The 12386-nt window shown below is 42.0% G+C and overlaps 1 protein-coding gene across 1 annotated transcript in view; it reads right to left on the bottom strand.

Moving 5' to 3' along the window:
• LOC134658856 (repetitive organellar protein) overlaps window positions 1-12155 on the bottom strand; it is a 79274-nt gene extending 67119 nt beyond the window's left edge. The window contains exon 1 of the mRNA XM_063514527.1: window positions 12004-12155. Within this exon, the coding sequence (XP_063370597.1) occupies window positions 12004-12077 (74 nt within the window). The 5' untranslated portion in view covers window positions 12078-12155. The remainder of the gene's footprint in view (window positions 1-12003) is intronic.
• Between the last annotated feature and the right edge of the window lie 231 nt (window positions 12156-12386).

The raw sequence follows: 12386 nt of genomic DNA, 5'->3' as shown, positions 1-12386 counted from the left end.
AGGTGAAGGCTGGTACGATCGACCTCAACCTTATTGTCGAAAACTCGTTAAAGTGATTGAGACATGTATGGAGCTGACAGAAGCCAGCGACTATAAAATGAGCCGTGACCGTTCGATTCATGAATAAATGTCAGTATTTTACTCACAGACCTACAATTTATAAAATTTCCCTCAGAATAGAGAGTTCCTGACAAATATCAAAACAATTATTTTATTCAGGTAAGAAAAATAAAATATAAATAAGTAAGCAACGGGACTGTTTTATTTATGTTACTTGAATGAGCATTCAAATTTTATGTTATTACAGAATGTTGTTTTAAAATGAGAGCCTAAACTTCGACGGCGGCTAGAGTCAGACCAAGAAAAGTCTGCAGCGGATTTGATAGCCCACGCAGTGCAAGTGTTATTTACACGTCATCATTTCATAGAAGTTTGACGTTTAAAATAACACTGGCACTGCGAGGGCTGTCAAATCCGCTGCAGACTTTTCTTGGTCTGACTCTAGGTACGTGCAAGTCTTAAAAAAACAAAAATCAAAGGTTTTCTCGAATGTGCACGGTATTGTAGGTACAAATCTCATAATAGGTAGAATCATTCCCTACAAGGTCGTTCTTGTACAATTAGCCATAATCGCGAGTCATTTGCTCGAGGCACGGGCAAAAACGGAAATCATCAAGTATTGACATGACTCGGTGTTTGTATTGTCTATGGTATGACGGATTACATAATATAGCTTGTGCGGCGTAAATAAAAACATGGTGGGAGATACCTGTGACCTTTGTGGTATTCTGATGGACTTTGACTACAAAACCTATAGATTTAATTCTTTTAATTCTTAAAAATATAGGTAAGGTCAATGTGGCTAATTCCGTCATAGGGACTATTCCGTCCACGAGCTTATATTTCTTTGATTTTCAATCGTAGGAAAAAAACATTTGCTCTTGATTGCTGAAACTAAAAGCAATCGCTGCTTTGTCGATGAATTTATCAATTTTGTTCGTTGTTCGAGAAAAACGCTAATGGATGGAATAGTCCCTATGACGGAATTAGCCACATTGAGCTTAGTCAGTTCTAGTAACAACCATTGTGGCTTGTGGCACGCTGCAAAAATGCTTTGTGAACGTGTCAAAAGAAGTTTTACATATAGCCTTATCATATTTGATTTAGACAACGCGCGGCGGCCAAAAGATACTTATAGGCAAGACACATTCCTGATGAATTCAGATTCTGATGTCAGATTCCAGTTCTGACAAAAGAATTTTGCTTTCAGGATTTAGTCGAAGTCGTGAAAGAAAGCCTTGGCTATCCTAATCGTATTTAATAATCTAAATATTATAAGATCAGAGACATCAGTGGAATGCTATTTTTAACTAACCTAATACTTCACGTATGATAGGCAGGAGTAAGCTGAATCTTCATAAACCATTATGTCAGTATTCAAATATTCCCATGACATAATAATTAAAAGTACATGTTAATTAATTGTTATTGTGGTCCAATGTGTAAGCGTAAAAATACCTACCGTGGTATTTTGCTAATCAAAATTGGTACAACCTAAGTGTAAGGCCTGAGTGGACGCTCATGTTGGGCGTGCAGCGGGCGGGGCGTGCGGCGTGCATGTCAAACAAATGCAAACGTATAATAGCGGCCTTAGTGCACGCTGCTCAAATCCCTTGGGAGCTCGACGCCACGCTGCACGCCCCTCCGAACACTCCGCTTCGAGCGTCCACTCAGGCCTTACACTTAAGAGATAATAAATAAATATATAGGACATTATTACACAAATTGACTAAGCCCCACGGTAAGCTCAAGAAAGCTTGTGTTGTGGGTACTCAAACAACGATACATATATAATATAAAAATACTTAAATACATAGAAAACAACCATGACTCAGGAACAAATATCTGTGCTCATCACACAAATAAATGCCCTTACTGGGATTCGAACCCAGGACCGCGGGACCGCGGCTTCACAGGCATGGTCACTACCCACTAGGCCAGACCGGTCGTCGAACTACTCGGAGAGATACTAAACTAAACTACCTAATGTTGTATTGTAAAGTTAGCTAACCAACCGTTGGTTCTACCACGGAAATGGAAACTTAACAAACCGTAGCACCTTACAATATGATTTATACCAGGAAGACTATGCGTCACTTAACACTGCCCATCTGTCCGTCCGTCCAATCTAATAAACATTCGGGTAACGGCTCCGTAAATCTAAATTAGGGCTCCAGCGTGCCCCATTTTATCCCGTATGACAGTTAGTGCTCCGCTGATGGTAACACGGTAAAGTTATTGTTTACGGTATCTTAACTATGTTCATAACCGCCCGAACCCGACATAGATTCTGGATGGGATAGAATCATAGTAAAAATCGGCTGATTACGGATATGGTCGGCACGAAAAATGTGCCAAAAATATGTGTACATGACCTTATTGCCGACTAGTTCAAATAGTCTGTGATCACAGAAAATAACAATATGGAACAGTCGAGCTCTCAAACATCTTTACAAGCCAAAAATATACATATTTATCTACACGCCTCTAACACAGTCACAATAAAGTCGTGTATATATTTTTGGAACGTTGGCTTATAAAGAAGTTTGTAAACTCGACCGTAATACCGTACCGTAGGTACCTTACTCAGAGGGCCTACCGCGAAAACCTAAATTCGCAAATTACGGAGATCTTTCTCTTATCCAATCCAATGAAGGCGTAGGTAATTAGAGTGACAGAGAAAACTTCTATTTTCGCGGTTATAGCCCTGTTTTTCAAACGTTTTTTTTTACCTTATGTATGTACAGTCACCACACGGGATTGTTACGCCATTTAGGGTCCTAGCTAAATTGGATGTTCCATACTTACGCTATGGAATGTCCAATTTATATAGAACTCTAAAGGCGTAACAATCGCGGAGCGTGATGGTATGTATGTATGTATGTTACTTTGTTGCACATAAACAAGTTTACACAAAACAGAAACAGCAGAGTATAAGATTTAAGTGTATGTACAAAGGCGAACTGTTAGGTCTTATCGTACTGGTTTCGCAACTCCTCTTGTGACTGTGCCTCGATGATGTTGCATTTCGTAATGCGAGCTCCATTTCCTTGTTGGCAAGATTGTGGGCTCTCTTTTCATGGCGGAATCATCTCGATCATTAGTAACTGGCCTTTGAAGATTAGCTAAGTGGAAGTTTGTGTCAGTGTGTGGTTTATTATTATTTCATTATTTCTTACTCTGATTTCCTCACGGCAAACGTTTTCTTGAATTTTGATTTTAGGGCAAATCTAAGACCTTAGCACAGAATAAATAATAGTATTAGGTACAGAAGATTCATCTCTAACAAAACGCGTCTTTTACGACAGATTAGATATGAGCGCCGCGCCGGCGCGCCGCCGCCGCCGACAAAATTTTCGCGCCGCCGCCGCCGACGCTGCGCTATCGGCGTGGCATCGGCGTGACCTTGGTAGTTACTACTGCTTTCAGAATCAGATAATATATTTTTAATCCAGTTTAGATCATTAACGGCGCCACTTCGAATAGTTTATAGGCATTCAAAGGGTATTTTAGGCCCATATAATTCAAAAATATCGAAGGCAAATGCAAACTTATCTGTCTAGTAACCGCGCTACTAGTCTTGGGGAAACGAAATTATTTAATATCAATTTTAACATCAATATGCTTGTAACCCCCAATTTAGACTCTCGCGCGAGCCACGAGACGAGCCGCGAGCCGCGCCACGAGACGCGAGTCCACCGCTTACACTCGCGTTCGGCTTGTCATTCGGTTATAAACCTTATGCCGTGCCGTTAGTGTTTAAATTATATTAGCTCGACGAGCTTGCGAGCCACGAGACGAGCCGCGAGCCCACCGCTTACACTCGCGTCTCGTGGCGCGGCTCGCGGCTCGTCTCGTGGCTCGCGCGAGAGTCTAATCCGCCTAGAATAAACATACTGATTTCCTTCCATTTTTATTGTGGAACGTTCCACATTACAATTTATAGATTGTATATATACACTAGACATGTCAATCACAATGAAAAAATTTACTGTGATCAACTCTAGCTAACGTGAGACTCGAACCCACATCTTTGGATTACCGATCCAATGCATAACTAATTTTGCCAGCTAACCATCCGTCATTTACCGCGAATTTAACCATTGCAAGCATGGTTAAACGTTTTTAAAAGATATAAAATGGGGTTAATATTGAGATATTAAGCGTTTCCACGTCCAAATGTCCGGCCGTTGGCTTCGCATGGAAGGGCGTCGGAATCGGGTCTCAATTAAACTTGGCCACTGTTGAAATTTCAAGCTTTGCTCTCTCGCAGCTCAATCTTTGGCCTTGCACCGCTCGCATGGAATTAAGCCGCTATCTGAACCTGCAAGTTTTTGGCCCTGTTTGGAGCTCAACTTTCGGCCTGTTTTAAAACGCTTGAGCATTGGTCCTTATCCGATCTTAGCTCCATTTCAGCTCGGCCTTTGGCGTCGCACGAATGCGCCCGCAGGAAAGCTCCAGATCTTTAACACTATGGCTTCAGTCTTTATCGGCTTGCACCCTCGCTCTGCTCTCTTGCAGCTCGGCCTCGCACAGAAGCGCGCCGCAATCGGCGCTCCAGGCGTTCAGCCGTCAGCCAAGCTTACACTTGGCGTTCGATTCTTAGCTGTATGCTTACCTGCAGCTCATCCTCTGGCCTCGCATTGGGAGGCGTCGAAATCAAGTCTTCGGTGTTACATGGAGCTCGGCGTTGGGCCTCACTTTTTGACATAAATCGGTTTTGTTGGGTCGATATTGGTTAATGACGGAGCTCGTTTGGACTGTCGACAAGACTTTTCCCTGATAAAGTCAATCCGCAATTTATACCTACCTTAGCACAAAAGATAAGGGCCTCGCTAAGATCTTCCTGCCAAAGCCTCGCCATGATTAAGACCGCCTCTGATGCCGCGCGATACCGCTTATCCACAGTTTATACGATATCAATTTTTTTCGTACCATTATTCAATAAATTATCCTTGAAAATAAAAAATGCATTTATTTCATAACTTCCTTAGAGCAAAAACATGTTTTTTCGGAAAAATTTTGGTTAAAATTCTTTTTTCATTAATCGAAGGTGTTTCAAGGCCACGCCGCCGATTCGCCGCCGCCGCCGACCAATTTTGACCGGCGCGCCGCCGCCTGCTATATGCCTATCGGCGCTCATATCTACGACAGATATGACCGCTAGGTGGCGCAAGCGCGAGCAGGCGTCCGTTCCGTAGCGGTGCACGGCAACTACTATGGCTAGACACCAAAATTGGTGTGGGTCGCATGTATTTGTAGGTACTTGTATAGCGGCGCAACAAAATCGCGGAGTGAGCCACGCCAGGCCTTAGGTGTGATCTGCTTAATCTTAATTTGATATTTTTTAAGTTTTGCACAGGATTCGAGCTGTAATCTGATAAATTATATCATTTGCATCTAACATTATTGATGACATGATGACGCCATAGGATATAGGATAGACCTAGCCTATTGCTTTCAAGCACCTTTTTACCAGTCTTCCTAATAAAATAAACACGCACCTTTGTTTTCCAAGTTTCAGCACTCAGGGGGCAACGAAGCAAATAATTGGACGAGATTCTAATCTACTGTTTGGAAATTGACCCGAAATATAAAAGGGAGCAAGAGCAACTTAGCTTTAAACTAAATGTCGACTCTATGGTAACGATTATAAGGCTTAAATTGCATTGGTAGATTTGGTAGGATAAGTTAATTTGTATATTTTTCTTGAGAATCGAATTGTGCAAACCATTTTCCGACTTTAGGTTTAGTTAGAAATCACGATCTGATAATCAGGGTGCGTAGCCAACATGTCAATCGTTTACGCTCTGTAGCGAACGAAACGCAACTGCCACTGTCGCACTAGTATGTGATAGATAGAGACTATGGTATCGCTGGCCACGGAGCAAACGTACATCATCTTCCAGAACTCAGAAGTATACATATTTTGAGTCTTTGCTGGGCTGGGCTGCAACCGCGAAAATCGAAGGTCGCAAATTGCGGGCATTTTTCTCTGTCACTCTAATTGACTCTAATTACGCCTTCATTGGAGTAAAATAGAAAGATCTCCGCAATTTGCGAATTTCGGTTTTCGCGGTAGAGGCTATTCATAAATTACGTCATTTCAAATTGGGGGGGGGAGGGTCTGGACATTGGATGATGGTAGCAAGACGTAGGAGGAAACGGGGTCATTCGAAGCATGATTTTTGGATGATTTTAGGGGAGGGGGGGTCAAATCTCGTCAAAAATAGATGACGTAATTTATGGACAGTCCCTCTGATATAAATTCGGTAGAGGAAGCAAAAGGTTAATCAAATCAAAGCTCATCATGTATATTTATGTATGCTCCTACGAATTAAAGTAATTGCGTATAAATTGATTGACTTGATTTACTGCCAGAATTAGGGCCATCTTGAAAATAGGTTAAATATGACAATTGGCCCATGCTTTATTGACAAATGCCCCATACATGCTCATTTAATATTGTCAATTATTATGATCATAAATTAATTGAAGGCCATTGAAGGCGTCTAAATGAAATAGTTTTTTTTTACCTTACTTATGCAAAGAGAGAGAGAGAAAAGAGAGTTTACATATGTTTTGTTCTTAAATTAATTTAGGTTCAGTCTTTGTGTATAGTTTTTAGGGTTCCGTACCCAAAGGGTAAAAACGGGACCCTATTACTAAGACTCCGCTGTCCGTCCGTCCGTCCGTCCGTCCGACCGTCTGTCACCAGGCTGTATCTCACGAACCGTGATAGCTAGACAGTTGAAATTTTCACAGATGATGTATTTCTGTTGCCGCTATAACAACAAATACTAAAAACAGAATAAAATAAAGATTTAAGTGGGGCTCCCATACAACAAACGTGATTTTTGACCGAAGTTAAGCAACGTCGGGCGGGGTCAGTACTTGGATGGGTGACCGTTTTTTTGCTTGTTTTGCTCTATTTTTTGTTGATGGTGCGGAACCCTCCGTGCGCGAGTCCGACTCGCACTTGGCCGGTTTTTTATATCACTTGTGGTTTCTCATAGTCCCTTTACAAACCAAATCAAATATGTATCATAGATTATAGTAGGTAGCATATATATCTTTACGTCGTTGAAGAGATAAAAACATATGTACAGATTAGATATGAGCGCCGATAGGCATATAGCCGGCGGCGGCGCGCCGGTCAAAATTGGTCGGCGACGGCGGCGAATCGGCGGCGTGGCCTTGAAACACCTTCGATTAATGAAAAAAGAATTTAAACCAAAATTTTACCGAAAAAACATGTTTTTGCTCTAAGGAAGTTATGAAATAAATGCATTTTTTATTTTCAAGGATAATTTATTGAATAATGGTACGAAAAAAATTGATATCGTATAAACTGTGGATAAGCGGTATCGCGCGGCATCAGAGGCGGTCTTAATCATGGCGAGGCTTTGGCAGGAAGATCTTAGCGAGGCCCTTATCTTTTGTGCTAAGGTAAAAATTGCGGATTGACTGTATCAGGGAAACGTCTTGTCGACAGTCCAAAAAAAAAAACGAGCTCCGTCATTAACCAATATCGACCCAACAAAACCGATTTATGTCAAAAAGTGAGGCCCAACGCCGAGCTCCATGTAACACCGAAGACTTGATTTCGACGCCTCCCAATGCGAGGCCAGAGGATGAGCTGCAGGTAAGCATACAGCTAAGAATCGAACGCCAAGTGTAAGCTTGGCTGACGGCTGAACGCCTGGAGCGCCGATTGCGGCGCGCTTCTGTGCGAGGCCGAGCTGCAAGAGAGCAGAGCGAGGGTGCAAGCCGATAAAGACTGAAGCCATAGTGTTAAAGATCTGGAGCTTTCCTGCGGGCGCATTCGTGCGACGCCAAAGGCCGAGCTGAAATGGAGCTAAGATCGGATAAGGACCAATGCTCAAGCGTTTTAAAACAGGCCGAAAGTTGAGCTCCAAACAGGGCCAAAAACTTGCAGGTTCAGATAGCGGCTTAATTCCATGCGAGCGGTGCAAGGCCAAAGATTGAGCTGCGAGAGAGCAAAGCTTGAAATTTCAACAGTGGCCAAGTTTAATTGAGACCCGATTCCGACGCCCTTCCATGCGAAGCCAACGGCCGGACATTTGGACGTGGAAACGCTTAATATCTCAAAATTAACCCCATTTTATACCTTTTAAAAACGTTTAACCATGCTTGCAAGGTTAAATTCGCGGTAAATGACGGATGGTTAGCTGGCAAAATTAGTTATGCATTGGATCGGTAATCCAAAGATGTGAGTTCGAGTCTCACGTTAGCTAGAGTTGATCACAGTAAATTTTTTCATTGTGATTGACATGTCTAGTGTATATATACAATCTATAAATTGTAATGTGGAACGTTCCACAATAAAAATGGAAGGAAATCAGTATGTTTATTCTAGGCGGATTAGACTCTCGCGCGAGCCACGAGACGAGCCGCGAGGCGCGCCACGAGACGCGAGTGTAAGCGGTGGGCTCGCGGCTCGTCTCGTGGCTCGCAAGCTCGTCGAGCTAATATAATTTAAACACTAACGGCACGGCATAAGGTTTATAACCGAATGACAAGCCGAACGCGAGTGTAAGCGGTGGACTCGCGTCTCGTGGCGCGGCTCGCGGCTCGTCTCGTGGCTCGCGCGAGAGTCTAAATTGGGGGTTACAAGCATATTGATGTTAAAATTGATATTAAATAATTTCGTTTCCCCAAGACTAGTAGCGCGGTTACTAGACAGATAAGTTTGCATTTGCCTTCGATATTTTTGAATTATATGGGCCTAAAATACCCTTTGAATGCCTATAAACTATTCGAAGTGGCGCCGTTAATGATCTAAACTGGATTAAAAATATATTATCTGATTCTGAAAGCAGTAGTAACTACCAAGGTCACGCCGATGCCACGCCGATAGCGCAGCGTCGGCGGCGGCGGCGCGAAAATTTTGTCGGCGGCGGCGGCGCGCCGGCGCGGCGCTCATATCTAGTACAGATGTAGTGCATAATTGTTTTCCATCGTATTTTCTCGGAATCGTTCGTATTTGTCATGCTACTTCAGCCAACCTCAGTACTTTTTGTACCGAGACTGACTGAAATAGCAAGACACGGTCGTAGGTACGTTTCCGCGAAAATTTGATGGAAAATAATTATAGGTACACTACATTAGGGTGTTTCACTTTTGTATATAGAAAAAAAAAGTTGTGATATTTTTCCTGACTTTGCTCACTAATCGAGTCTCCCCACTCTAAAAACTATCTATTTCAATTTTCATAATAATCGATTAACGTTTAAAGGTTGCACAAATTGAAAATGTGGAAGGAGAACCCCATACATTGCGTGAAAATTAACTATTTTCTTAATAACAAAATATAATGAACTGATACTAAAATCTAATGAAAAAACTGAATTTTGCGTCTAAAACACGATAAAACCACTTTTCCTTTGGAAACAGGTGGAAAAACTGAAAAATCTTAATTAGAACATTTACCAAGTAACCAAAATCCATGTTAACTACTAATTTTAAAATTGATTTAGGTTCAGTATCACACTACTCACCGCTTTGATGGTAGCCGCTTAAACCATTTTCTACTCTCCGATGTAGAGTCGTTGGTTGTTTGAGAAAACTTTGTTGATGTTGTGCAACCTCTAAATATTCACCGATTTTAATTTTTTTTTGGTATATAATGTTTTTTAATCAGGAAGAACCAGAATTCGAGCAAAGTCAGATGAAAATCGAAAATTCGGAAAAATGAAACACCCTACACTACATCTGTACCTAACTGGTTAAGAAACTATATAGTATATAGCCTATTGTTAGTCAACTAAGACAATGATTAAAATAAAATGACGGTTATGTCTAAGCCATAAACACGCAACTGAAATAAAGTATAAACTATAAAGTATAAACCCACTTTCGCAACTCCGTAGTGCCTCCCTAATTGCGTATAATATGCAAGTGCCGACATAAAGACGGTAAACACTGTATCTTTATCTTAGTTGTTTAAATAGTATATCTTTAAGTAATAACTTTTAAATTACACCCTACGTTTGTAATCTATTTTTTATTCCATCAATTTGACTCGTAAGGCTGCCTTTCCACTGAGGAGGAGATCAGAAGAGACATCCGGGAATCAATCAATCCACATATCTTCTCCGTTGTAATCCACATCTCTTCTCCGCCTAGCGAAGCGGGATTACAAATTACAAACAATGATATTGGTTGATTCCCGCACGTCTCCTCTCATTTCTACCTCAGTGGAAAGGCAGCCTAAGCGAAGGTTCATTAACTGTGTTTGATGTGCAGTCTTAGAACAATTCGTACTTTGAATTTGACTACTAAATATATACTATTGCGTGCTCATTTTGGGTGTAAAAATTGACGTTTGACAATTTAGTTATCACGAAACAGCGCCATCTTCTTCAGCTATCAATTTTACACATTTGATACAATAAGAATCTTGTAAGGAATGCATTACAGACTTAGCAAAATCTGCAAAAAATTGTCCCTTTCTAACAAACACAAATGTCAAAATGACGAACAAGGACAAACAATTATCAAGGGCTTGTTAAGTATTTAAGGTATGTCCATGCAACACACAGTTGCATGCAGCGCCTTCCAACTTTCAATTTGTCTTGCGTAAAGCGCATGGCATACCTATTGATTTCCATAGCGTCGTATGCAACTTTAGTTCATGCGTTACTACATCACAGCTACGAGTGTGTCCATTTTCCACGCCTTTTTATACTTATTCAGAAAGGGCAACAGAGCGTTATTACGCTAACGCTAAACGATTTCAAAAGTCAAAAAGGCAAAGGGCATAGTGTGACATACCTAGTTTAATGGCGTTGCAATGCGTTGGAGGAAAGTCACACAGTTAGGGCTCATTTAGACGGCGCGCGAACTCGTATACGATTTTATTTACATTGCGGACCATTGAGGTTACATCAATTCAGCCGACCGATCAAATGACGCAATGTAATGAAACTCGCTTGCGAGTTCTCGCACCGTCTAAATGAGCCCTTAATGAAAGCACTCTGCATGGATTGGGCATACCTTAATTGTTAGTATAATCATATCTGTGGCAAGAATTGCACGTATTCCCACGCCAAGTATTCATAACTAGTGTGAGGTGAAGATCATGCAGCTATGCTAATAAAAAATTAAACGAGTTAAATTTTTGTTTAAATCCCTGCGGAAACATGTAGATAATATGTTGACGTGTTGCGTCACGCTCTGTGAACACCGCAAATTGTGTTTACAGTTATTCGTGGACTCACGAGAGCATATCTCACACACGAAACTTGCATGGATTTGACCAGTTTTGTGTTTTATCCAGCTGCGAGTGTATGATTAATATTTTGTATAGTTAAGGTGTCGCGACACGGAAATGGATGGACACGGATAGGACATACGATTCGAAGAGGGGAAATGAATAACGCAAGTATCGCTTTCGGTTGGAAACCGCCCGACAGAAGAAGCCGTGGCCACGGGCGCCCTGTACAGTCTTGGCAGCGGTCCGTCGCAAATGAGCTAGGAGCGGTCGGGTTAAGCTGGAGCAAGGCCAGAAGGGACGCTGAAGATGGGAAGGCGTGGCGCGAGCTTGTGAAGGCCCTTTGCACCACTGGGGTGCCATAGGAGAACAACAACATGGTAAAGGTGCACTAGGCAAGCGCGTCTCTCTCACTTCAGTCTGGCAATGAAGCCAGGAGTCTCCAAATAACAGCTGATCTAGTCAGGCCCCGAAAGGAGGCTAATCCCATACAGTCCAGCCCGCGAAACAAAAGCGGAGGCCTGACCGTAGCATTTTGGAGACCCCTACTCCAAAACAACGACGTTACATATTCTGAAAGAAGAAGAAGAGTCGACGAGAGAGAAGAGTGAAGAGAAGTCTTACGGATCTTCCGAGAAAAGCTTATTCCCATTAGCCCTTTGAATGACTGACCAATGGGAATCACGACAGCAATAAAAGAAACCAACCTTAAAGCACTGCCCTGCTCTCTGACATCGACCCCATTGATGACGTCTTCGCCGCGCGCTTGCAGGCCCGACATTTTCCACCAATCACGGACGGGGAGTGGATGCTACGGCGCGCCACAGCCAATCGGAGCGCGTGGCGTCACGGGCAGCATTCTGAAAGAGACAGTTACGTTTAAAATTCAGAAGGCACCGTGGTGGTGGCAGCTGTACTAGAATAATATTTTCAGATAACAGTGAATTTGTTATGTGTAATATTGTATTATATTCGTGATTGTATTATAATATTTATAATACGGGGGTCACAAACTGTCACAAAAGGTGTCCTTGCGGATTTGCGGTTGATATCATTAAAATGTGAGTCATTGTTTTGTTTAAATTATACT

The sequence above is a fragment of the Cydia amplana genome, chromosome 23, assembly GCF_948474715.1.
Source record: "Cydia amplana chromosome 23, ilCydAmpl1.1, whole genome shotgun sequence".
Classification (NCBI taxonomy): Eukaryota; Metazoa; Arthropoda; class Insecta; order Lepidoptera; family Tortricidae; genus Cydia; species Cydia amplana.
The sequence above is the reverse complement of the archived record's forward strand: the minus strand, read 5'-3'. Positions and strand labels throughout refer to the sequence as shown.